Consider the following 26,077-nt stretch of genomic DNA (forward strand, 5'->3'; position numbering starts at 1 on the left):
GTATGCCTGCACACCTGAGGGTCTTTGCTCTAGCTGTCCTATCAGGATGCTCTACTGGCCAACTTTCTCACCTTCTTCAACTCTTAGCATACAGATATGCTACTGACCTACTCTCTTTAATACTGCAACTTGACCCACCATCAGCACTTATTCCCTTACCTTGCTCTATTTTTCCTTTGTTTCCATAGCACTTACTTTCTAATGGGCTCCTGCACTGATTTGGTCATACCCTATGGTCTCAAACAGATGCGGGCCTCTGGTTTGCTGGGCTACAGCTGTGTTCTCAGAGCCACTGCCAGGACAGATGACACTTGTCTATAACTGCATCATCCAGCACAGAAGCTGCTACTGTGGCTTGAAATGTGGCCAGTCCAAAATAAGGTAGTACCAAAAAGAATATACAATATCTCATTAATAATTTTTAATATCGACTCCACATTACTATTTTGGATATATTGGGTTAAATAAAATATACTATTAAAATTAAGTTCAACTACTTCTTACTGCTTTTTAAAAATGTGGCAACTAGATAATTTAAAATTACTCGGTTGGTTTGTATTCTATTTTATGGGGCAACACTGATCTATGAGGAAAAACTACACGTATCTAGAAATCAAATCCCAGGAGCTTGAAAATCCACATTTCCTAAATGTGAACTGATGGTTTTTTAATTTCAAGTTCTACTGAGATATAGTCAAATTCCATTAAGACAAATTCCCCTTCAGGATTTGACTAATTGGGTTAATGGGGACATTTGAAGAAGCTTTGGCTTTGTTTTTATTCCTCTATCATTTGGTGATGCTGTGGCCGAGGGGCTGAAAGCCCCCACAAAGGACATATGCAGTCTCCTCCTGAGACTCCTCTGACATTGAACTTGTACCTGCTCTCCTTTCAAGAGCACGAACTAAGGTTCTCCTTTCAAGCTCTCCTTTCAAGAGCATGAACCTGCAGCCTGGTGGGTCACTGAGGCTAACAGGGTGGAGGTGGGAGCCAGGAGGTGCCTGCCAGGCATGGGACAGTGTCCATGCCACGATGGCCCAGCTCAGACCTGCAGATGGGGCAGCTGGTGGGATGAGATACTTGGGGCAGACCTGTGTGGGCTGGCAACCAAGCCATAGGCCAAAGGGAAGGGCTTCCTCTTCTCAGGACTAAATGCAAGGGGCTTGTCTCTAGCAACCAATCTGTGGATGGAAATCAAAGGCTGTAGTGAGTTGCAAGAAAAACCAACTCCCATGGCCTGGAAACACCATGGACTTCTCGGAGGCCAGGCCCCAAGAGAAGGGCGCTGCAAAGCTGGGGGCAGGGGAGCAGACAATATAGAATGAGAGGCTCAGTGACCTAGGGACCTGGCACCAGGAAAACACAATGATGGAAGGAAGGGCTAGGTTAGGGAAACTTTCTCTCATCTCCCGAAATTCTATAATCTCGCCATATTGTTTTTATATTCTTAAGGCAGGGAGTGGGAGAGGGAGGCAGAGCACTTGAAAACTTGCCTCTGGTTCTAAGCTCTCTGCCTCTGGTCTTTCCTGGCAGTGGTGACTCCTTCCTGACTCAGGGCTGAGGATCTGGACTAGGAATTATACTCTTAAATTTCTCATGAAAAGCAAAATAGAATTTCATCTTCTGTTTTCTCCCCTTTCTCACTGTGCCAACTGTAGGAAAAAAAAGAAAAGAATATGCAAAGTGAAAAGGATTCACAAGAGATTGCAAGGCTAGAAAGTGAATAAGAAATGAAAACAACAAAACAAAATGTTATTTTTAATTTGCTTTCAGAACTCAGAAATGCAGGTCAATTATTTAGGACAGGGGAGGTGGACGCAACTGTGCCAGATGCTCCAGGGATGAACTGGGCAGGAGGTAATTTCAGATGAGAACCAGGGAAAATCTGTCCCCAGCCAACTTGCCACTGGGGAACGGAGCATCTCCTCAGCGGACAGAGGAATTGCTCTCAGTCTTGCCAGAAGCCCCGGAGAAGCAGGACTGCTGGTGGCAGTGGGTGGGGGTGAAGGGCTTGGCCTCTCCAGAGGGCTCTGCTTCCATCCCAAAGCCATTGTCTGCCTGTGAATGTGCTTTCATCAGCTGCAAACCGTATTTATGGCTTCTCGGAATTTTCCGAATGAAGTAATTTTTTTTCCCCAGACCATTTTTCTTCACAACTGAAATCAGATCCCCGCATTCCATGGAGACAAACAAAACACCATGACATCACCGCCGGGGAGCTGTCATTTTAGACACCATCGCAGCCTTTTGTTCAAGATCAAATAGATGTGCTTTGCCTAGTGGAGGTCACATCCTGCTCCGGCAGAGGGGATGGTCCTCTGGTTTCAGCTTGAGGAACTGCGAGGGCAGCGGGTACGCTGGGCAGACTGCAGGGTGGGACTGGACAGGAGGGGCCCAGTGGTGAGGTCTTTCTGCTTCTTCTCCAACTGCAGAGCTTCAGAGATGCCGCTCCATGACACCAGTCATGATGGGGACAGCCCCAGGTGTCAGTGACACTGACGTCTGTGTCTCTCCTTTCTTGGCATCTGATGCTGAGGCGACAGCAGCCAGGTGCAGAGAGCACTGACCGGGGGAGGTTAGATGGTTTGGGCTCAACTTCTGTCTCGCCTTGCAAAGCTCCCAGGCCTGTTTCCTCTGCTGTAGAAGTGGGGAGGGTAAAAAATCCCAATTCTGCTACCCTACAGCGATGCACTGGGAGCAAATAAGAGACCAAATGTCTGGACCTGGCAAGCACAGGCCCTGCTTCTCCAGTTCTTGCCCTTACATCTCTCAACACCCAGAGGAAAGTGCTCTGTAGCTCCTCAAATGTCCTGGGCTGCCGGCAGGGAAGATTTAGGGGAGACTGGTAGAGACTGGTCAACATCCTCTTGAGCTAACAATTAAGGTATTATTTAAAGAAAGCTCAAAAAAGAGTGCAAGCCATCCAGTCATCTGGGAACCCAATCAGCCAGCGCCTGAGGATCTGACCAATTACAAGAAACCAGAAGTTTACCTTTCTGCAAAGAAATGCTTCCTAAAGTGCAGGGTGGGGGGCTGGCACAGTTCTAGGTAGTGGTTGGCCTAAAGGGAAAGAAATCATGTAAATATGGTAATAATTGAGAGCTATCAGAGCCTGCATCCAGTATTTTACATACTTTATCTCATTTGAGCCTCTGGTTCGTGTTACTATTTTCATGTAACAGACGGCGAAGCTGAGGCTAAGGAAGAAGGGTAGGTTAACCTGCCCAAGGCCCCTCCACTATAACTGGAGGCTGGGGATCCAAAGCCAGGTCCGACTCCAAGGCCCATGTGCTTAACCACTAAGCCACTCTGCCTCCCAATCACAAATAGAGGGTGTCTGTGAAAAGGTGTGCCTTGCTTGTTTTCATGTAAACCTGGTAAATAGCGAGGTAGAGAGACCAAATTGTGGGTTTGTGTGTGTTTCCTGTGGAGCGCTGAATGTAGGGCATCTTGTCTCATCCCTTCATACCCATTCTTGCAACTCAGAAGCACCAGAAGCAACAGACTGTTACATCTTATTTTATCAAAATTAAATTAGTAAGAAACATTACATATCCAAACACATTTTAAAAGGCTGACATTTGACATAAGGTGGTCATCTATATTTATTCCACAGCTGGAAATGTTATTTGAGCAGTTGTAAGCCAGCGAACCAAAGTTAGGCCACGGTCTTAGTAATTAGGGCTCTATTAACGACGACAAAGAATCTCAATCAGCAGGAGAAAAGGGCCTTAGCCATTTATCTCTGGAATTGAAATAATTTCTAATAAGAATAAGCCTTTTGATTTAATAGCAGCCGTACTGCCTTTTGATTAAATAGAAGTTGTATTCTCAGTAGGGTCAAATGTTTAGTCTGTCCAAAGAGAATCATAGTGTAGGATGGGAGCTCCAGGCCCCTTCTATTTATAGCATTCTTTGAGTCAGGACCAAAAGAACAAGAACTCCTTGCTTTTCAAGTCTCTCTCTCTCTTCCAATTGTAGCTCAAGACAAGGGCAGGGCAGGCCTTGCAAAGGTGAAGGGTTTGCCAAAGGGGAAATGAGATAGTGCAGAGCTCCTCTGTGTTGGGGCCTGGGGCTGCCACTTTCCAGAATGGGAATTTCAGTATGGCTGAAGGTTTAATTAAGGATCTAGTGCATTCCCATTTCATGTGACCAACACGTACTTACTGAAGATCGTAAGAAGTAATGGTGGGTTTCTAAGCCCAGCCATTCAAATATTTTTGTAATCAGGCAAGATGATGTCACCACATCTCTGGGGATCTGACACTGTCAACATAATCTAAGATACAAAAATCATGAGAAAAATATCATGCTTCTCCAACAGAAAAAAAAAAAAAACTCAACCAGAAAAAAAATACAGGCTTCCATAACTTTCATTTATTCTGTGATATTCAAGAGTAGCTCCATTAGAAGAACCCTTTTGAAAGAATATAGTCAATGTGGCTACCCACATCCAGATCTTTTTTCATGGAACTCAATGGAAATCATCCTCTTCAGTCTTACACAGTATGCGTTTCACACTTTAAAACTTCACAATTGGTTTCAAAGGTACACTTCCCTTCTCAATGTAAACCTGAGATTGGGCAGTCCAGCTGTCATGAGCTTGAACATTTTCCTTCTCCCTGTCACTAGAGAGGTCTCTGGGCTCTCTATTCATGGCCAAGAAGCTCCATTATTAAGAAGGGGCAGCAAGAGCTAATGAGATGATGCCTGGAAGGTTCTATGGGTTCTTCTAGAGCTGCAGCTATGAAAAATCATGGACAGGGGTCTTAATTAATAAAGCAGTTATTAAAGCTTCCTCAGTAAATCAGAAATTGTGTGATAATGCATAGATCATTTGCACATAAAAAGCTAGAGTTCAGTTAATAAACCATATAATTTACTCTGTCAAGAGAAGAGAACTTACACTGAATCCCTATAAAGTACTGAGTACTTTCAGATGTGTGACTCACTATGAGAAGCACCATGTTCTAATGGTTACGCACTAAACTGGAAGAATCAGACTCTTGATATGGTCTACTCCATGACCTTAGGAAACGGACCAAATTTTTTAAGCCTTGTATTCTTTATGGGAATAACAACACTATCAAAATTTATAGGGTCAGGCACACACACACGCAGGCACACAGCACACAAATAAATAAGTTTTATTCATTGTTAAGTCTGTGAGGTAGGTATTAATTGTTTTACAGATGAAGATAGAGGTTTAGAAAGCTTACGTTATTTGACCAAGGTCAGTCTGCACTAACGATAGCTGGGATCTATCACCTCCCAAGTCTGCATGTTTTTCAGTATAACCACAGCCTCCACTGTCTGATCCAGAACTGGAATAAAAGCTAAAATAAAAGATGAATGTGGACAGTTTAATAAGGTGAAATACAGAACTGACACCTGATTAAATATGTCTCCCTTCCCCCAAGTCAGGGGCCCTACTAAACTATAGGAGAATCAAAGCCTGAACTTTATAAGAGTAAGAATTTGGGGATCCCTACATTTTATTTTCTCCTAAACTTGAGTCACAGGCTTAAAAGAACAGCCTGTACTGATGGAATGGTGCGAACTAGGACTATCCAAAGTAAGTTATAGCTTTTTGCCAGCTTTCTGTGCCAGTGACCTAGAAACTATTCCAAAACCTATTTTTGTTTCTTAGGGGCTGAAATTTCAGTGAAATAGCCCAGCCAACTCTGACCCAGAGTCTTCAAATTTAGAAATTAATCCCCCAAAGAAAGGGAATATTAATTTTTATTGTGACAGAGAATAACCTTCTCGTAGCCCAATTATATGAAGAAATAACTAACTCTGTAAGGCCACACTTCTAAATCCTTGCAATTTATAGCATGAAGTTGCAAGAGAATTAGGCTGGCAATTATTCTGTAACCTCCAAAAAGGTTTTCTGGCGTATGGACACATACACAAATGCACAAGGACTCTGTGGAGCTAACACTACACACCATACAATTTTAAAGGCACATTAAAGAATACTGTAAAAAAGAGAAACAACAGAAACTTGCTTAACTATGTTTACTCATAAAATAATATATGCACACGTTAACTTGTAATGATTCCTACAACACCAACAAAAATTTAGCCATTTATTATTATTTTTTTATCTCAAGAGTAGACTAACTATTGTACATCTCAAGTTGGAACTACCCTAAATCAGAGCTTATTATGAAATTGACCCTTAGACGAATTTGGACATGAAACAATAACCCAGATTAAAACGAAGATGAACCTTTAGGGAAAAAAGGGAGCAAGGAGGATCTACTGAGCACCCCTAAATGAGTGATTGATTCCTAAGCAGATACAATGACAGTTTTATTCTGAGTGTGGGTTATTCTATCTTCACTCATTTCTCACTGCCTTTTTAGAACTACTTCAAAGATGTGGGAAAGGACACCTGGGAACACCTACTGAGGCACACACTTAACACCCACAGACAGCTCTGCCACACTAGAGAACTAAGCACTTGTGTGCCCTATGAAGCACCAGCAAGCAGGGCATTTTAGAACTCCAGGGCTGACATTTACAAACAGTCCTGCCACCATCAACCCCCTCACTTTAATTAAAAGTATACAGCAGACAACAGGACTGAAGAAATCATTGGTCTCGTAAGAAAAAGTACTGCGACAGACCAGTGAAAAAGTGCTGCAGAAACTCGGGGGCCTTCTGCCTAGCTTGCTTGCAGTGTCTCCACGGTATGAGGTGCTTTACAGAGAAAATGCATTATTCAAAGTGGATTTTTTTTTTCTTTTTGAGAAGTGAAAGATTTCTCAAAGTGTTTATCAAGAGAAGATGATAGGTTTATGATGATTCTCTCATAAACAAATAGAGTGGGGTTACAGGAAAATACATTCTTGGCTTGTGACATTATCGGTATACTGATCAGATCAGTATTTTGGTTATCTATTTAAAGTACACAGAACACAATGGCAAGAAAGTTTATATTTATGTGTTTAACACTAGATACTTGTATTTTTAAATCATATTTACAATAGCCTATGGGGAGGCTGGAAGATGTGGATAAGGGAAAGTGTGATAAGAGTAACACATTATATCTGGATTCACATGAACAGTTCTGCCCCTTTCTTACTTGTGGGACCAGTCATTCAGTCCCTCTTGGTTCTCTTCCCCTCCCTAGATGACTCCTAATGTCCCTTCATCTTTAAAATTCTGTGACTATAGTAACTTGTTAATGTTCAATTTTCAGGCTTCACTCAAATGATTCATCAGAATGCTAGAACAGAACCAGGACATTCGATTTCCATAGTTTAGAATAATACCTGCTTATTCAGCAGAACTTAAATCCTTTTTGGAACAGAGAGACATATGAATAAGGGAAACCGACAACTGCAGCTACACCAGAAACCATAAGTGTATTTTGAATAGGAGGCAACAAACTATTGTTTCCAATTGCAAAAGGTCAGTGCATTTTCTGCTGTTAGTTTCCAGACATTGAGTTTTGTTGTAGTCCTACCAATCCACACTAATAAAAATAACTGTCTAATTAACTATCCATCCCCTATCACGATTCAAAAATAAAGGGACTTAAATAATACAGAATTACATAAACAAAAAGTGAACATTTAGAATAGGAAAATAAAACTAAAGATGAGCATATAAACTAAACGAGGAATGAGGTTCTAGCAAAACACCATACTGACCTACATTGCAATTCCTTCTAGGGGAACCCAAATTTGGCATTAAGCTTTCCAGCATCTAGCGTGAATGAAGAATTCTACCTAAGCGATTACATAAGTCATAGAGAAAATAAGATGAAAGCAAAAGCTCAGAAGAAATGTAGTTGTTTGCAGTTGGAAGAAGCAAAAGTTCCTCTTCAGGTGTCTTCATAAAGAATTGTGCCAACAGCATCCTCAGTAACTTTCCTTAAATAAATGCAGTGGTTGGGTACACAGGACTAGTCCTCAGGACAATTCTGGAAGCATCGGAGCACGAGGGTTAGGAGAGATTTCAGTCCTACACTGCCTGAACACAAATGCCAGCTCTGCTGTGTGACTCTGGGCATGCTATTCCAACCTGCCTCAGGTGCCTCAGTTCTCTAACTGTGAGGTAGGAATAATAACAGCAATTTGCAAAGATTTTGCAAGTCAATAAGCATTGCATAATATTACCACCTATTAATGAAGAGCTAGGGAAAGTAATTGGGGTGGGCACTGCCATAATACAATTCAATATCTAGCTTTACACTGATCTGATTTGACCTCATAGATTTTAGAACAGTGCTGCCCAAAACAACTTTCTCGTGATCAATATAATAGCCTCTGGTGGCTACTGAGCACTAGAAATGTGGCTAGTTTTATTTTAAAATGTACAGTGGAATTGGGTTTTAGGCTCAGATAACTGTGCTAATGAAGTACTGAATTTCTAATTTAAATAACCCACTAGTAACAAGTGGCTATTACACTGGACAGCAGGGATACAGAAATTTCAGAAAGTTTGAACGGTACTAATCTGTAAACATCTTCCAAGCAATAATCTATAAATATCATTATAAGTTTTTGGTGAATATTGGGCAACAAGGACTCCATATTGCTTTCCTTGATATCTAACTGGAGTGTGGCCACCTCTACTGCTGGTTAACGTAGACGCTATGCCTTGGGCTTTGGAACTGTCCGTTTTTGATGTGCAAAGTCCAAGGTGGCTGAACAGAACACGAGACTATCATCTGTGCTGTGAGGAAAGTCAAGGAGGTATCCACGGCAAGGCTAAAATCGTCCCTAGAACACCGTGTTGAAGCTACTTCAGAGCACAAAGAAATGTCTTGATCCCAAAGTTCTACTTCGTCTAGCACCGTTGGAATGGTTTGGACCTGAGCAATTTTAAAGAGTAGTTTCACCGGATGCTGGTCTCTTCCCTGCATCCCCCACACAGTGTTCTATTAACTTTGAGAAATGCTACTTCTTAAATTTTTTTTTTTTTCAACGTTTTTTATTTATTTTTGGGACAGAGAGAGACAGAGCATGAACGGGGGAGGGGCAGAGAGAGAGGGAGACACAGAATCGGAAACAGGCTCCAGGCTCCGAGCCATCAGCCCAGAGCCTGACGCGGGGCTCGAACTCACAGACCGCGAGATCGTGACCTGGCTGAAGTCGGACGCTTAACCGACTGCGCCACCCAGGCGCCCCGAGAAATGCTACTTCTTGGTGTACCCTCTATAAACTATGTGGAAAAGGCATGACAAAATGACTCAACAAGAGAAGCCGTAGTATGAATGTGAGTCCCGGATAAAAGTAATATTTGCTAAAATCAGTAGAACGATTTCATATAAGTCATGTAATATAAAGGCAAAATAAGTGGAAAAAATTGATAATAAAATGTGTATTTCAATACATAAGTGCTCAGGCACAGACACACAAGAAGAAGCAATAAAATCATTAGTACCTACGCGCTACGTATGTCGGCAACTTAATTATCATCAGTGGCACTGCTGTCAGTAATAAGATTTTTTAAAACAGGTACTAGAATTCTTGGTCAAGTTTTAACAAAATAAAAGTATGATCTCATAGGTGTATTCTTGGAGAATTCAGTGTATATTAAAACTGTATAAAAAATAGAGTTGGGTTTAGGGCTCAAATACCTAAGTTGTTTTTTTGTTTATTTTTTGAACGTTCAACAGAACATTCAAGAATCATGTAACATAAGGAATCATTCTTTGTTGAGCTAAACCATCCCATGTGCTGTGGCACATAAAACATCTACGGCCCCGCCCTCTAATTGCCAGCCATACCTCCAATCATTTCTAAAACCTCTGCTCCAAGCCAATCATATAAACTCTATCACTTCCACCCTCACCAATCACTGGTTCATCAATCCGGGGTTAATCGTCCAATGCGTGGCCTTGGATGGTTTGAGAATAGGGAACATGATGTAATGTCAGTCCAATGAAACCCAGAGAAAGTTTGCTGGGGGCCTGGCAGGAAAAGTTTCCCAGGAGAACACCACAGGAAGACAGTCTCTTTCTTCTTTTCTACATGGTTACAGATGGATGCTGAGGCCTGAAAATTCTAAACTCTTCTCAAAACTAGCTGGAGGATGAAGTCAACAAGCAGGAGGGCAGAGCCAGAGGCATAGGAGAACTTGATGTAAATGTGAATTGTCACCCTTGGGGTCTACTCTACCTCTAGACTTCCCGTTCCATAATTTCCTATGGTTTAAACCACTTTCTTTTTTTAAAGTTTATTTACTTATTTTGAGAGGGGGGAGGGACAGAAAGTGGGGAGAGAGAGAGAGAGAGAGAGAGAGAGAGAGAATATGAATGAATCCCAAGCAGTCTCCACCCTGCCAGCACAGAGCCCAACTCGGGGCTCAAACTCACGAACCGGGAGATCATGACCCAAGCTGAAATCAAGAGTTGGGACACTCAACTGACTGAGCTACCCAGGTGCCCCTAAACCACTTTCAGTTTGGATTTTGGTTTCCTGCAGCTGAAAGCACTTTGACACATACATGAACAATTTCACACCACAGAAGCCTAATTGAAAAAAAAACAAAACAAAACCCAAAATAACACACAATAGCAGGTGAATATTGTTCCTGGACTTCTATACCATGTATATACCAATTATGCTTTTTTGTTCGTTTGTTTTTTACCTGTAGTAAACGAGCCTGCACGCTCACATGTAAAGGAGCTACACTGATCGAGACTGCAATTCTTCCATCAAGCGGCAAGCATACTGTAGAAGAATGACCAACACAGGTCACACATGCAGCCTGTTAAAGAAAACATGTGAAATGTAAACAGCTATTTAATCTGAAAAAATATATAGCTGCAGGGGAAAGAGTAATAGTATATTTGTGTACAGAGTTCTCCACAGCACAAGATGCGCTGTGGGCAGACAGGGTAGTACAATGGACTAAGCGCCTGGTCTCATGAAGCTTGTAATTATAGCCAAATGAAACAAACAAACAAAAAACCATGTTTATTGAGTATGGTAACTGATGAGAAATAACAGCAAAGAAGGTTAATGAGGAAAGGTTTTCTGAACATGCCAGAGTCTGAACTTCAATTTTAAAGGTTGGCAATACGGAGAGGGTGTGGGAAATGGTGCATTACAGGATGAGGAAAAGTTAAGTATTTAGGAACGTGGGTGGAAATTCAGTAACATACTGCTGTGATGGCAGCAGGTAAGGTTCTAGACGACTCCACTGTCAGGTTCATGACACAGTAGGGCAGAAGGAAAAAAAAACTTATAATCGGAGACAGAGCTTCAACTTGGAATGCCTGTTCCACTATGTCCATCTGTCTGACTCTGGACAAGTAACAACCCTCCCTGTGTCAGTCTCCTCACTTTACAAAATGGGAAAATGTAGCTTGGGTCGGGGGCTTAGAGATGACACGAGACGAGGCGTGTTAAGTAACATGTGATAGAAAGGTACTTGATCATGGTAGTTATCACTTAAAATTTTTTTTTAAATGTTCCATTCCATTTCTGTTCTCTGTTCATTTCCACAGAGAGAGAGTTCAAGCAGGGGAGAGGCAGAGAGAGGGAGAGAGAGGGAATCCCAAGCAGGCTTTGCGCTGCCAGCACAGAGCCCAGTGTGGGGCTCAAACTGAGATCATGACCTGAGCCAAAACGATGAGTTGGACGCTCGACCTACTGAGCCACCCAGGCACCCCAGTTATTATCACTTTTAAATCCACAAGCAATTCACCCAAATTACTTTCAGAGCCTTTACAAGACAAACTTATGTGAAACTGAATATACCTATTACATCAGGTTTGAAAAAAACTTTTCAAAGGTTGCAACTGCAACCTATTGGATGGTGCCCTAAATTAAAAGACAATGACACACTAAGGAAATGGGTTGTGATTAAGAGACTACAAATGCATTTATTGGTAGTATTACTGAATGCTGAATGCAGAGATTAAAATACAAAGAAATCAGCACTTAAAATCTTTTAAAAATGCAGTATCTTTACATATACATTAACCAATTCTGCATATCTATTTAGATTTACAAACAAAGAGCAAATTCCAAAGCTTTCACTCTGAGTATACTTTGATTTTGAGTTCTAGTGTTCTCCATTCTAAAGTCAGTTGTTTTTTTGTTTTTTGTTTTTTTGCTGTTTTTACCAAGTATGATTTATTTTGTTTCTACCCTAAAAACAAGACTCTGTGAGCTGATCCTGAAGCAGTCCGTTAAATCAGGAATTTTTAAACAGCTCTTTAAGAGAGGATAAAGCCACATGAAAGAAAATGCCTAATCCTACATATATAAATACAAGAGAAAATATCAAGAAGCAACAAGAATCACAGAAATACCAATCCTACTCTAAACTATAATTTCTACTTCTAGCGACAATTCAATTAGCAGTAGCTTAGATGCCTTTGTTCTAAAAAATAAAACCATTAGTTCTTTCACTACAATTTTCTGACTATACTCAATGAATAATTAGGAACTCTTTGTATACTTTTTAAAAACTCAAGAATATGATTTATACGGAACAGGATCGTTAACAAACAAAAGGGACCTTCAGACATACTGCTGAAAGCTGCAACATAGTTTGGGGACCAGATTTCAATTTCTCCAGTACTGCCATTCATAAAGTTTATGGCACCCAGCACATAGCGCTCAGCACTGTCAACTTAGAAACGCTCCATCCGTTCCTGCATCAGAGAATTACTGACACGGATGGGACTGTTACAACAATTCTCACAGGGCCTCTAAACAGGACTGCGTGTAAAGTGAAATGATTGTAAACTATGAGACTGCTGTGACAACACAGCTAGCTTGTAGAGCTGAATTTTTCACAATAATAACACTACAGAATTACAGTGACAGCGACATGTGTCAGAGTTCTCTTTACCTGCTGACTATTAAGTAGAAAAAGAGTTTTCTGACTATATTTTTGATGAACAGGAGATCTTTGAAGTAAACATTAGGGGAAACTGGAAAGTGGACAAAACGAACTCAAGTTTTCTTTTTCACAGACATTAACAACAAGCAAAGCAGTTTACAAAAAAGAAAACCAAAGTTGCCCTATAAACAAATAAATATATGATCAAATCAATCATTTTTGAAGAAAATATAGCTCATTTTCAAAAGTTGTTTGGTTTGTAACTAGACTCGAAAATATTAAAATAAACCAAACAGATTCGTGCAATACTGATTTGCTATGTGAAAAAAGCACAAGTTTTAAGCTGAATCTTTCATTCTCTCCCCTATTCCCAGAAAATGAGAAGGAAAAAAAAGCGGGGGACTCTTGCAAAAATAAAACCAAAACCAACCAGCTAACAAAAAGTAATCATATAAGAAAACCCTTTTTTTTGAACACCTCACTTTAGTTGGTCCCATATCAGGGTAAGGTTTCCGTAGCAAGGACTCCCTAGTCTCTTCCTTTATCTTTCATTCTTCAATCACCTCCACGTTTTTATCAAACAAGGCTATGTGAAGGCTTTCCTAACAAGTCAGGCTGAGTCAGAGGTAGCTTTAGGATGAAGTATACTTGACTACGGTATGTGGTTAGTTCAAATGAAAACGTTACGTTGTTCAAAAAGGATTACAACACCTAAAAATGCACAACGAAAAAAATGTACAGCCCTCACTGCCTTGCCTAAGAGAAAACTTTTGAGAAACTCAGAACGTGAGGCACTGGCCTCATCCCCATTAGCCCCTTTAATGCACCAGTTCAGGTTGGTTCTCCACGAAGGGGAGCACCCCGCTCACATAGTAGGCAATGCCAAGAGACAGCAAAGCAATGACAAAGATCAAGAGCAACACCCTCCAGAAGCCCAGATCCTCGACAAACTCCTGCCATGTGGTTCGGAAGCTGGACAGGACTCCTTCCCCTTGCTGCAGGTTGGGGTTGAGGAGAGAATGGCTTTCCATGGCACTGTGAAAGGAGCAAAGAAAAAGGAAAGAGACATGAACAACGCATTCCACCCATTTTGGAGACATACAACAGTAGCCACGTAACTTAGAAAAGACAGGACACAACACTTATAAGAAAACTGACCAATACCTACTCGCACACATTCACATACTCATGTACGTATCTGCATGTATCTGCACAGTCTACCTTTGACTGTAAATTAAGCCACAATGACTATGTTTCTTGGCTTAGTATCCAGCAGAGCCAGAGTTAAAAATCCTTTTCTAATGAAAAGGTCCTAAGCAGAAGTCTATTTTTTTAAAGTTTATTTTTGAGAGAGAATGGGGGAGGGGCAAAGAGAGAGAGGGAGACAGAGAATCTCAAGCCGGCTCCACACTGTCAGCAGGAAGCCCGACGTGAGGCTTGGACTCATGAAACCGTGAGATCATGACCTAAGCCAAAATCAAGAGATGCTTACCCGACCGCTCCCCCAAGGAGAACTTGTGAAGTTTGTAAAATGAGTTGTTTCAAACTCACAGTATCTAAGTAACCAAATTTTGGTTACTTTAAATTTAGAATTCAAAACATAGATTCATACCTCGAGAATTCACGTTAATGAAAATAAGTCAAGATGGGGAAATCTAAAAAAGCATTTTATATACAGTGTGTGAATCTTAGAGTTAAAAGGAAATTGTCATTTATTTAGTTCAATTATCTGACCAATGAAGGAATTTCTTCTTTTAACTGTAATGCTCTAAAAACGGACATTTAGCTCAGTCTGTTGTACATCTGAACAGGCCTAGTCATTATGGAATTCTTAATAGCTTCCTCCTACTGGTTGTAGTTCTATCTGGTACAGTAATACAAAATAAGTTTATTTCACTTCTGCATAAAGGCTGAATCTAATTGAAAATACAGTAGCACAAGTGCCATAAAAACGGATTCTTATGACGCCTGGGTGGCTCAGTTGGTTGAGCATCTGACTCCTGCTTTCAGCTCAGGTCGTGATCTCACGGTTTGGGAAATAGAGCCCCATGTGTGGCTCTGCGCTGACCGTGTGGAGCCTGCTTGGGATTTTCTCCCTCTCTCTCTGCCCCTCCCCCCGGGTGTGCACACGTGCTCTCTCTCTCAAAATAAATAAACTCTGAAAACACTAAACAAAGAAACGCGGATTCTTGATTCTGGTTTTCAGAACTCTATCAGTGAGAAATATGACCCCTATAAGTAGAAAACAGGATATCTGACTTTGGTATTTGGAAGGCCACACTGTGATGAATTCAAAGCTCAAAGGGATTAGCACCCACAACTATGTCACAACATACAGGCCCAATAACAGGGTAGCATTTAGATTAAAACCACAATGACCATAATCATATGTGCCAACTATCTCTTGCTTGTAAAAGGTCATTTACTACCCGTCCTCAACCCCTTCTCTTCATATTCTTCCAACCATCTGGGTCCATCTGGGTATAGAACAATGGAAACAGTCTGGTTCATCATGCAAAAACCGGCATTCTTATCTAACCTACAATTTTACTTTACTTCTTGATACTTAATCAGAGGTCCTTCAGCATTTACTAGTATTAAAGGTCTTCTCTAGAATCATAGGAAACAGACTTCCTAATTGACCAGTCTGCCTGACATCCAAGCTTTTCTTCTTTATATATGAAAAGATGTTTATTTTCTAAATAAGAAAGGACATTTTCAGTGGGAGTCTACCAGAACACAAAAATTAAAAAAAACCAAGTTCAAAAATAAGATTAGAACTTTGAGGAGGTTTAAATACATAATACCATAAATAGATAAAGAAGTTCAGGACAGGTTAATTTTGACTTATTCAAAATTTATTGACTATGTCCAAGTTGACATAATCTCATACTCAAAGATGTTAGGTATAAAATGAGAATTTAGTTGGGCATTCTCTAGGAGCTCATGAAGCTCTGCCAATCAGAATTTCCTAGGGTGACCTTATCCAGTGAAATGCTTTCTACTGTATGTGTGCACATAATATTTTTTTTGTACGTGTGTCATCAACACTGTCTTTGTCATCCTATGCTCACAAATTAAAAAATGACTACATTAAGCTTAGGACATATGGGGGAGTGGGGAAAATATTTTTCATCATCTTGATTTATGGGCCCTTTAGTTATGCTATGTCTCAGAGAACCCTAAGGGTAATGGAAAATGCTAGGTACATCCAAAACTTGCTTCATGTTCTGCTAATCATCACACAGCTTTGCCACAATGCCATGTGCTAGCCAATCCCATTAAGCTTTATTCCTTAACCTTTTCGATTGATAAAATTCACATATCATAAAATTCATCTTTTTAAGTTGTACAATTGAGTGGTTTTTAGTATATTCACAAAGTTGTACAACCATCTCCACTGATTTCAGAACATATTCATCGCCTCTATAATAAACTCTACCGCTTAGCAGTCACTGCCCACTGCCTCTTCCACCAGATCCTGGCAACCACCAATCTACTTTTTACGTGCCGATTCTGGACATTTCATATAAATGGAATTATCTATGTCTTATTTAACCGGCTTCTTTCATGTAGCATGGTTTTAAAGCTCATCCATGTTGTAGCATATTGATATATGGTATGTCATGCCTTTTTATGGTGGAATATTCCACTAGATGCATGAATGACATTTTGTTTATCCACTTATCAGCTGATGGACTTTTAGGTGGTTTCCACCTTTGGGCTTTTATAACTAATACAGTTATAAACATTCATGTACAAGTTTTTGTGTGAATGTATGTTTTCAATTTTCTTGGGTATACACCTAAAGTGGAACTGTTGGTTCATATGGTAACTCAGTGTGACTTTCTCAGAACCGCCAGACTGCTCTCCAAAGCAGCTACTCTACTTTACATTCCCACCAGCAATGTATGAGGGTTCCAGTTTCCCCACATCTTGCCAATACTTGCCGTCATTTCATCTTTTTGATTACAGCCATCCTACTGGGTATGAAGTAGTAACTCACTGTGGCTTTGCTCTGCATTTTTCTAATGACCAACGATGTTGCCTTTAAGCTTTTTAAGCGTCAACCACCACATGTCTACCATGATACTGAGAGGCAGGAATAAGATAGGGCAACGAGGTAGTACAAGTATTAATAATTCAATCTCTGGGGGCACCTGGGTGACTCAGTCGGTTGAGCGTCTGACTTCGGCTCAGGTCATGATCTCACAGTTCATGGGTTCGAGCCCCATGTCAAGCTCTGTGCTGACAGCTCAGAGCCTGGAGCCTGTTTCAGATTCTGTGTCTCCCTCTCTCTCAGCCCCTCGCCCGCTCCTGCTCCATCTCTCTCTCTCTCTCTCTCTCAAATAAACATTAAAAAAATAAAAAATAAAAACAATTCAATCTTTGGGGGCACTGGGTGGCTCATTGAGTTAAGTGTCCGACTCTTCATTTCGGCTGGTCATGATCTCACAGTTCGTGAAATTGAGCCCCAAGAAGGGCTCTGCACTGATAGCATGGAGCCTGCTTGGGACTTTCTCTCTCCCTCTCTCTCTACCCCTACCCTGCTTGCATGTGCATGCTCGCTCTCTCTCAAAAATAAACATCAAAAAAAAAATTCAATTTTTTAAGAACTGGCTTTACACAATGCTATAAATAATACAAATCCTTATGCTAAAGGAAATGACAGGTATGCGAAAAAAGCAGGAGTAAATATTTCATACTGAGCCACTCAAATGACTAATTACACGTACTACTTAGCTAATAAGTAATCACAACTGAGGCAAAATAAAGCTAAAAGTATACTTCTGACAAGAAGATGCCAAGAAACTGGCTATTAACAAAATATAGCAAGGAAGGTCCCCAAAATATACCAAGCAGAAACACATTCTTGGACATTTTTCACGGCAAAGAAGCTTAAAGTATTTGTGAAAATAAACTTCAAGTTATCTTGGAAGAGCATATTTAACAAATAATAGATAATTCAATGTTATTATGTTGCTTATAGCATTCTGTCAATCCGGGGTACAAAGGTGTGAGAAAAGGGCTTGCCAAGGTATCTCAATGTATCTTGGACTTCCTGCTTATTTTATCTACTTGTCAGCTTCTAGTGATAACTCATGAGCTGCCATGTGCTGTTCTAGAAGTAAAACTTACTCTGGACAGCAGTAAGTTCTTGAAAGTATCTAAACAAATAGTCCTAAGCTTGAGAGTGGAATTAATGGTTCCCACAGAGTACACCAGCCAGCACATGAAGAGGAGGGAAAGCAATCATGGGTACAAAGGAATCAAATTAAGGGTCAACTATAAAAAATAGAGATGATTCCATTAGCATTCACAGAAACCATGACCCCAGCAGTCTACGGGGACCATATCATCCTATTTCCCAGTCCGGATCAGTCAAGCTACTGGGTCAACAGCTGATGAGGGCCCTTGAAATATATTCTTTTGAAAATTTTGGGAGGGGACGATACTAGGTGCATCATCCTTCCTACCCTGTAGTATCTGGATGGCTGAAACTCCATGGCGGTCAACCAAAACCCATGCTAGTACAACTCAGTCTGGCAACTAACTTTACCTGATGAGCCAGTGGGGCCAGGAGTTTCAGAGCTCCCTGAACTGTACTGTAAACTGCTTCTAGATGAGAAACGATGAGACACTAAAGACCCTGTCAGTCACCACATCTTAGCTTCAGTTTCTTACAAAAGCCCAAATTTCATTTGTTCCAACTCATGGGAGAATCACTTTCATTTTCCCATTACAGAATTGTGTTTGTTAAATCTTAATTTCCCTCCTCCTGTTTTTGCTTGTCCTCAGCACTCCACTTTCCTGCCTTTGAAAGGGCCTTTTTGGTCTTAGTTCTAATACTGTCCAAGTTTTGAGCCTTATCTTTCTCCCCATTTTCTGAATTCCATTCTGTTTGTGACCTGCACTTAAAATTCTCAAACTCTTTGCTTCCCTCCCTAATATGCAGCTCTTAACTACCTCTTCTCTCTTATGCTGACAATATTGCAGGATTCCTTGCACGGGTCTAACAGAACATTACATGCATGTGGGCACGTAGTCCTTTCTGTTAATAGTTTCTCAATTGTAATCTGGAGCCATACGGACCTATATAAAGTTCAAAGAAAGTATCAAAGCTCTGTACTTGAAAGCAAATAAATAGAAAGCTCACAAAGTTGTCATAAAAGATCTAAGGACTTAAAGTGGATTGCCCCTTAAAAAATTATATCGTAAGTACCTTTCACTCTCAGCTGTCTGCATGGTCTCCAGTTTTGAGTGAGTTCCTCTGTTAAATCCTTTTACCTCTTGTTCTTCCAAAGATTCCAGCAATCGGATGACATCTTTATTCACTCCTCTGCGCTTTGCCAGAACTAAGGGTGTAGCACCTTGATGATTGCTAAAAAAGTTCATACATATAAAGAGGTCATCGTAACAGCTGGACTGTATTGTTAGTACCCATCTGTGTATATCTCAGTGATAAGGCACAGGCCAAATTAACTCAAAATTAAAGCGCAGTGCAGAACCAATAGTTGAACTAGAACTTGAATTTTGAATTAACCTATTTTTTTTCTTATAGGGAAAAAGGAAGAATATACAGGTAAAAGTGAATAAATGAGAATAAATAAATGAAAAAGAGAGCTGCTTCTTAGAAATTAATTGGAAAGTTCCAGATTCTAGATTCACTCTTATCGGACATTTATATTTTATAGCAAAAAAATACATTACAAAAAGTCTAAGAATTAAAAACAAAAGTCTAAAGCAACCAAATAAGGTTCAAATTCCAGCTGTGTGACCTCTGTCTTTGTTTAAACTCTTCTTGTCTCAACTAATTCATCTGTAAAATGAGGATAATACCTACCTCAAGAGCTATTCATTCTAAGGATTAAATGAGCTAATGTTACGTAAACACAGTGCCCGGTCCATAACAGATTTTCAACAAATGTCAGTTCTTTTCTTCTTTTTCCTTTGTCTCACGCCACAATTAATTGTTAGCAGAACCTCACCACTATTTTCATAAACAAGCTTGCACTGCTTCTGCATAAACCCAGAAGGCAGCCTCTTGTTTCCTCACTCCCCTAACAAGATTACCTTGTCCTCAATGCCTTTTTGAACTTGTCACTGCAGCTGATCAATGAGAAAGCAGAATCAACAGACTCTGAGATTGGACCACTGGTTGACAACCTAATGGAAAGAAATGACTAGACTTCAAAAACCACAGAGAACTTACCAAATATCAATTTTGAGCCCATTGGAAACTAAGAATTGAATAGTGTCCACATGGCCACAGAGATGAAGAGCTGTGTTTCCTTGATAATCTGTGGCCAGAAGATCAGCACCAAATTTATGCAACAGCTGGCAGATGTCTACATTCCCTCTGGCTGCTGCAAGGTGAAGGCCTGTTCTGCCCCTACTGTCACGAATATTTGGGTCAAAGCCACTTTCCAAAAGCCGCTTGGAATAGTTAAAGTCTCCATCAATACAGGCTTGTAGCAAGGGCACATTAGTTTGAGACGAATCGTTTACAAAAACGTAGGACATTATTCTGATGTGGTGGATGGAATATGCCTGTAACGAAATATGAGGTAAGTGAGATTCAGTAAAGCCAAACTAAATCAAGACAATGAAGTCATTTAGAAAAGCACTATTTCTTATCCTTCTTGGCCTCCTGCCTCTAATAACTTACCTCACCAAACAGAAACAACAACAAAGTTATCAATTATATTTTATTTTCCATTAAAATGCCTTTTATTCATATCCATTCAATCAAAACCGCAATTGAATTATTCTAAAGCTCTATTTCGTTTTTCATTATATAAAAAGATTAAGAAAGATTTTCAAAGTTAAAAAGATATAATTGCTTAGATTTAGATTCATTGCATTGTCAGAAGACATATATAACATTATCCTTAAACTTTAAACACATGCTACTGCTGATAGAGATTTCTTATCTAAAACAAAAAAAATCCTCTTTCACATATTTGCCTCTTATCATAATTGAGATATTCCATATGGTAAACAAAACTATCTGCTCAAAAGTTAACTAAATCAGCACGAAAAAAAACAATGAAATAACTTAATTCACATTCAATAAGGACCTGCTAAATGTTGTGTCTACAGCACAAACCTCTATTTTCATAGAAAGAAAACAGCTAGGAAGAGCAATAAACTGAATTTAAAAATTGGAAATATCATGGAATCAACTCAGAGTGTCTTTCTTACAGTATCGATCCTATTCGGCTCTGTTCTGTGGTTATCTAAGTATCTGATTTTGCCAAACTCCCATTGCCTGAAAACTGAGAGATGAAAAAAAACAGGTCTGTCTGGGAATAGAGAGGCAGGGCAAAGGCAGCAATCCCAACTGTCTCCACTTTAAATTTCATCCATCTGAGTAACTCAGCTTTCCCAGCTTCACCAGTGTGTCCACACCTCTTTCACTGATACTTCCCTGCCCCAGCAATCTCTTGGTCTGTATGTGTGTGTGTGTGTGTGTGTGTGTGTGTGTGTGTGTGTGTGTCTGTCTGTCTAACTGGCCCCCTCTTTGTTGCTTTAAGAAAAAGTTAAAGCCTGACAAAAGAAACCTTACTAAGAAATTGAAGAGAAAACAAACCCAAAGAAGAAAACACAAAGGCAGAGACCAATGTCTTTATAGAGATGACTTCCTCACTCTACAGTCTGTGTGTGTGTGTGTGTGTGTGTGTGTGTGTGTGTCTAATTGGCCCCCTCTTTGTTGCTTTAAGAAAAAGTTAAAGCCTGACAAAAGAAACCTTACTAAGAAATTGAAGAGAAAACAAACCCAAAGAAGAAAACACAAAGGCAGAGACCAATGTCTTTATAGAGATGACTTCCTCACTCTACAGTTACAAAAGCTGAGTCACAGACAATCTATCAGACAAAGTCTTTCTTTCTGGAACACGGATGGAACTGGATGTTAGACCAATCTATGCTTCTGTCTAACCTCAAGGGGATTCAGGAAAGCATGGCTACGGAGTTTGGTGAGGTTCTTGGCCCTCCTCCTTTTAGCCTGGTTTCCCAGCAGAGCCTCTGTCCCTCTAGACACAGGTTACTTTCCACTAGAGCTCCACTGCCTCCATGGGTTCCCTGTAACAAGGGGAAACATTAATACACGCTAAGGGCTTGCTCCAAGCCAGGCATCACACCCAGGGTTCCCAGTAAATTTTGTTTAATCTTCCTCACAACTCTATAATAAGGGTTATTATATTGAATTTTAATAAAGAGTCACTGAAGGATTTCAACCCAAGGAAATGGCATGGTCTCATGATATCAGTCTTTCGGAAAGATTACTCTGTTGGCAACAGGGAGAGGCTAGATTGGAGGCTAGATTCGAGGTTGGAGACAGGGAGATCAATCAGCTGGTCACTGTTGAAATCTAGGGAATAAATGATGACAGCCCGATCTAAGGCAGTGGCAGAAAGAAGGGAGCACACTGGAGAGGGACAGAAAAATAGCATTAGCTCAACTGAATGACCCACTACATATAAAGGGTAAGAAGCAGTTGTTAAGGATAACTCTAAGTAAGTGGGAAATCTGTTTATGATTAAGAATTACAGAGATCAAGATAAAATAAACTTCAGATTATGCCACTATATAACAGTTTTTAAAGAAAGTAACCTGTCGAGAAGAAATTACTCATTAAAATAGTCAGGAATTCTCTTTGGGGGTGCCTGGGTGGCTCAGTCGGCTGGGTGTCCGACTTCAGCTCAGGTCATGGTCTCACACTCTGTGAGTTCGAGTCCCGCGTCGGGCTCTGTGCTGACAGCTCAGAGCCTGGAGCCCGCTTCAGAATCTGTGTCTCCCCCTTTCTCTGCCCCTCCCCTGCTCATGTTCTGTCTCTCTCTGTCTCAAAAATAAATAAAAAAAAAAAAAAGAATTCTCTTTGAACGGTAACCTCCTTATTTTCCCCTATAGTATTCACTGGATTATTATTATAAAAAAGGAAAAGCTATCTGAAACTTTTCAAAAAGTAAAATATCACATACCAAGAGCTTTTCAAGAGATAATGTGTTTTGGTTAAATTCTGTAAGAATAGACAATGAAAAACAAGCTACTTGGTATTTTTGGTTCAAACACAGTACGAATTCTTGTGGTTTAAAGACTTGGGATTCTTTTGAATGTTGGCTCAGTTGAAAAAAAAAAAGCCTTTCTTGTTTATTTTTTAAGTGAGAAGAAGTGTGGTGCATTTTGTGAGTTTTTCTGTGTCCTTGAGAAACTAACTTTGCCCCCAGATTTAATAAGGCCAATGAGAGATAACATTTTTCATCTTGATCACATAACTGAATCTGCCATAAAGCAAGGCATCAAAGCTTTCACATATTATGAGGAAGTCGACAGTAGAAAAATACTCACGTAAAACTTAAGATTAGATCTTTTTTTTCAGTGGTCACCCAGCAGTTTCTCTGAATTCTTAAGAAGTTTCAACAGAATATCCAGAAATGTGCTGGCAAGGATCTACAGTAAATAGAAAATTTAGTTATAACGAGGTTGTGACATGAAGAAAGTCTAGCTGTTTTATCAAACAGAGAAACTAGTGGGGCTATGAAAATCTATGGGTAAGGCCTCAATTTGTGAGGCTGGTAAAATAACAAGTAATAAAGTAATGAAAAGGGAGGACTGAAGGACTTATTAAGGAGTGGCTCTGTCGCCCACAAACAAGAAAGCATGGTCAGAAAGATAAAAGAAAAAGAATCAAATTATGTGCCATCAGTAGAGGACAAACTGGGCTCAGAAAATTCACTCCAAATAACCGGAATGCAGAATGCATTTTTTCACATTATAAATGGTGGCTAGATCTCAGAGTAGCACACAAAAGCATTTTTAGAAATAAAATGCTATTTGCAAGCGGGGGGAGGGTGGGAGGGAGTAAAAATAACCAATACTTATATTTAAACCAAACAGGATATATTTAAGGAAAAATATTTCTAATCCATCCTGAATGCTGGTACTTAAATCTGCCCACGAGATTGTCCCCTGCCCCTTTTGCTGTTCAACATGAAAGAAAAATTGGCTCAAATCTGCCTGCAATCTTTGCCATACACCAGATTCTGCTCCTCCTGAAACATGCTGCTGCCTGTCCTTTATGCTCTTGCTGGGACCCAGTCAGGTTTCCCCTCTGCACTCAGGGACATCTCGAGTGCCTGGTCTGCCCCACTGTACTCTACTCTTGAGGGATGATGGAAGTAGGGTCATGCACAGACAGTATGTCCACAGCATATCAGTGTTAATTCATTAAACATTTACTATATGCCCCAAATATGGCAGATACTACACTAAGTGGTAGGATATAAGTACAAAATCTCAAATTTGTAGCTCAGGCTGAAATTCAGGTTAAGCTTTTAGAGGTCATTCATGCTGTTATCAAATTCCTTTAAGTAAACTTATATGCGAATAATTAATGGTATTTTTTGAAGCTCCATTTAAATACATAAGTCAGGTTGCATCATAAGGGTTATCAGCGCTAGGCTGGAAGATGAGGACTGACAAATTATATGTACCATTTTAGACAAACTTCGTATTACTGAGCCACTTAATCAATTTGCTTTAACAAAATTCTGAGTTCACCCACAGTGTATATCTTTACTTTCTTTTTTTTTTTTAATTTTTTTTTAACCTTTATTTATTTTTGAGACAGAGAGAGACAGAGCATGAATGGGGGAGGGTCAGAGAGAGGGAGATACAGAATCCGAAACAGGCTCCAGGCTCCGAGCTGTCAGCACAGAGCCCGACGCGGGGCTCGAACTCACGGACCGCGAGATCATGACCTGAGCCGAAGTCGGACGCCTAACCGACTGAGCCACCCAGGCGCCCCTTTTTACTTTCTTATTGTAACAACTGGGGGTTGAATCTTCATGACTCGAGCTTATCTCTAATATATGATTTTTAATGTTAAAATGGTGCAGGGGTTAGTCTGAAGATAGTAGGGTTCACAGTATGAAAAGGACAAAGTTTGCTTCTCATTTGGAGATAGAATTATAGATTATATAGTTACCCCCTCAAATGACCCATTAAATTCACAAGAAAGTTCCTAAACTTTCTTGGTCAGTAGAAGGGAAGTGGGTGGGGAGGATGGGTGAAATAGGTGATAGGGATTAAGGAATGCACTTGTGAGGAGCACAAAGTGTTGAATGGAAGTGTTGAATCACTATATTGTACACCTGAAACTAATATTACACTGTATATTCACTAACTGGACTTTAAATAAAAACTTAAAAATAAATTCACAAGAAAGTTCCTTTAAATTCACAGGAAAGACAATGCTTCTGCCATTTTCTTTTGAAGACAAGCCCCATAAGACAGTACATTTGATCAAATTACAGATTTATTTATGTGATTTCAAAGTTAATATCATACAAATGCATTAGACCTAATTACACTTGAAACCTGAAAGAAAATGTCTGGACCCCAATTAGACCTTAATCACTAGGAATCTATTAATTGCTTCTCCAGAAGTTATAAAAGTGAATAAAATTGAGAACATCTATTAACTATTATTCAAGGGGTGAGAAGGACTAAAGATTTTTTAAATTAAACTTTTTGAGATAATTGTAGATGAAGTTGTAGGAAATAATACAAGGAGATCCTGTGTACTTTTACCCAGTTTCCCCTGGTGTTAGTATCTCACAAAACTATAGTATAATATCACAACTGGGATACAGACATTGATAGTCAAGATACAGAACATTTCCATCACCACAAAGCTCTCTCATATTGCCCTTTTACAGCCACACCTACTTCCCTCTCACCCCACCCTCTTCATCCCCTGGAAACCACTATCCTGTCTTCTACTTCTACAATTCTGTCATTTCAAGAATGTTATATAAATGGAACCATACAGTATGTAACCTTTTGGGGTTGGTTTTTTTCACTCAACATAATTCTCTGAGGATTCATTCAGGTTGTTATGTATAGCAATAGTGTGATTCTTTTCTGTATCTGAGGAGCATTCCAGGGTATGCTTGTTTAGCCATTCACCTTTCAAAGGACAAGGGTGTCACAGCTTGTTTAGCCATTCACCTTTCAAAGGACGTCTGGTTGTCTCCAGTTTGGGGTGTTAAAGCTTCTAAAACATTCGGGTACATATTTTTATGTGAACCTAAGTCTTCGTTTCTCTAGGATAAATGGCCATCAGTGCAAATTGCTGGTATGGAGGCTTAAAGATTTTGGACAAAAGACAGTTGAGTCTGAAGGTACCTACTGTCCCCATGCAAAAAACAAAAAACAAAACAAAACCAAAATCAAAACAAACAAAAAGAATGTA

General features: G+C 40.0%; 1 protein-coding gene and 1 long non-coding RNA gene across 4 annotated transcripts in view; both read right to left on the minus strand.

Annotated features, from left to right (window-relative positions):
• The window catches only part of ANKRD46 (ankyrin repeat domain 46), a 63,746-nt gene that overhangs the window by 9,577 nt on the left and 28,092 nt on the right, over positions 1 to 26,077 (minus strand). The window contains exons 2-5 of one of the 3 annotated variants that reach the window (XM_058698703.1): positions 23,170 to 23,271; positions 20,033 to 20,370; positions 19,043 to 19,201; positions 5,129 to 5,336 (exon numbers count right to left, since the gene is read on the minus strand). In XM_058698703.1, the coding sequence (XP_058554686.1) occupies positions 5,216 to 5,336; positions 19,043 to 19,201; positions 20,033 to 20,343 (591 nt within the window). In that variant the 5' untranslated portion in view covers positions 20,344 to 20,370; positions 23,170 to 23,271 and the 3' untranslated portion in view covers positions 5,129 to 5,215. Of the gene's footprint in view, positions 1 to 5,128; positions 5,337 to 11,825; positions 13,855 to 19,042; positions 19,202 to 20,032; positions 20,371 to 23,169; positions 23,272 to 26,077 lie in introns of those variants that run through there. The other 2 variants (XM_058698701.1, XM_058698702.1) reach the window with 2 other exon arrangements.
• LOC131494373 (uncharacterized) lies at positions 1,739 to 4,999 on the minus strand. Its single transcript, XR_009253349.1, has 2 exons — positions 2,993 to 4,999; positions 1,739 to 2,872 (listed from the first exon to the last, which is right to left on the minus strand). It is a non-coding gene; the product is annotated as an uncharacterized LOC131494373 (long non-coding RNA).

The sequence above is a fragment of the Neofelis nebulosa genome, chromosome 14 (genome assembly GCF_028018385.1).
Source record: "Neofelis nebulosa isolate mNeoNeb1 chromosome 14, mNeoNeb1.pri, whole genome shotgun sequence".
Taxonomy (NCBI): Eukaryota; Metazoa; Chordata; class Mammalia; order Carnivora; family Felidae; genus Neofelis; species Neofelis nebulosa.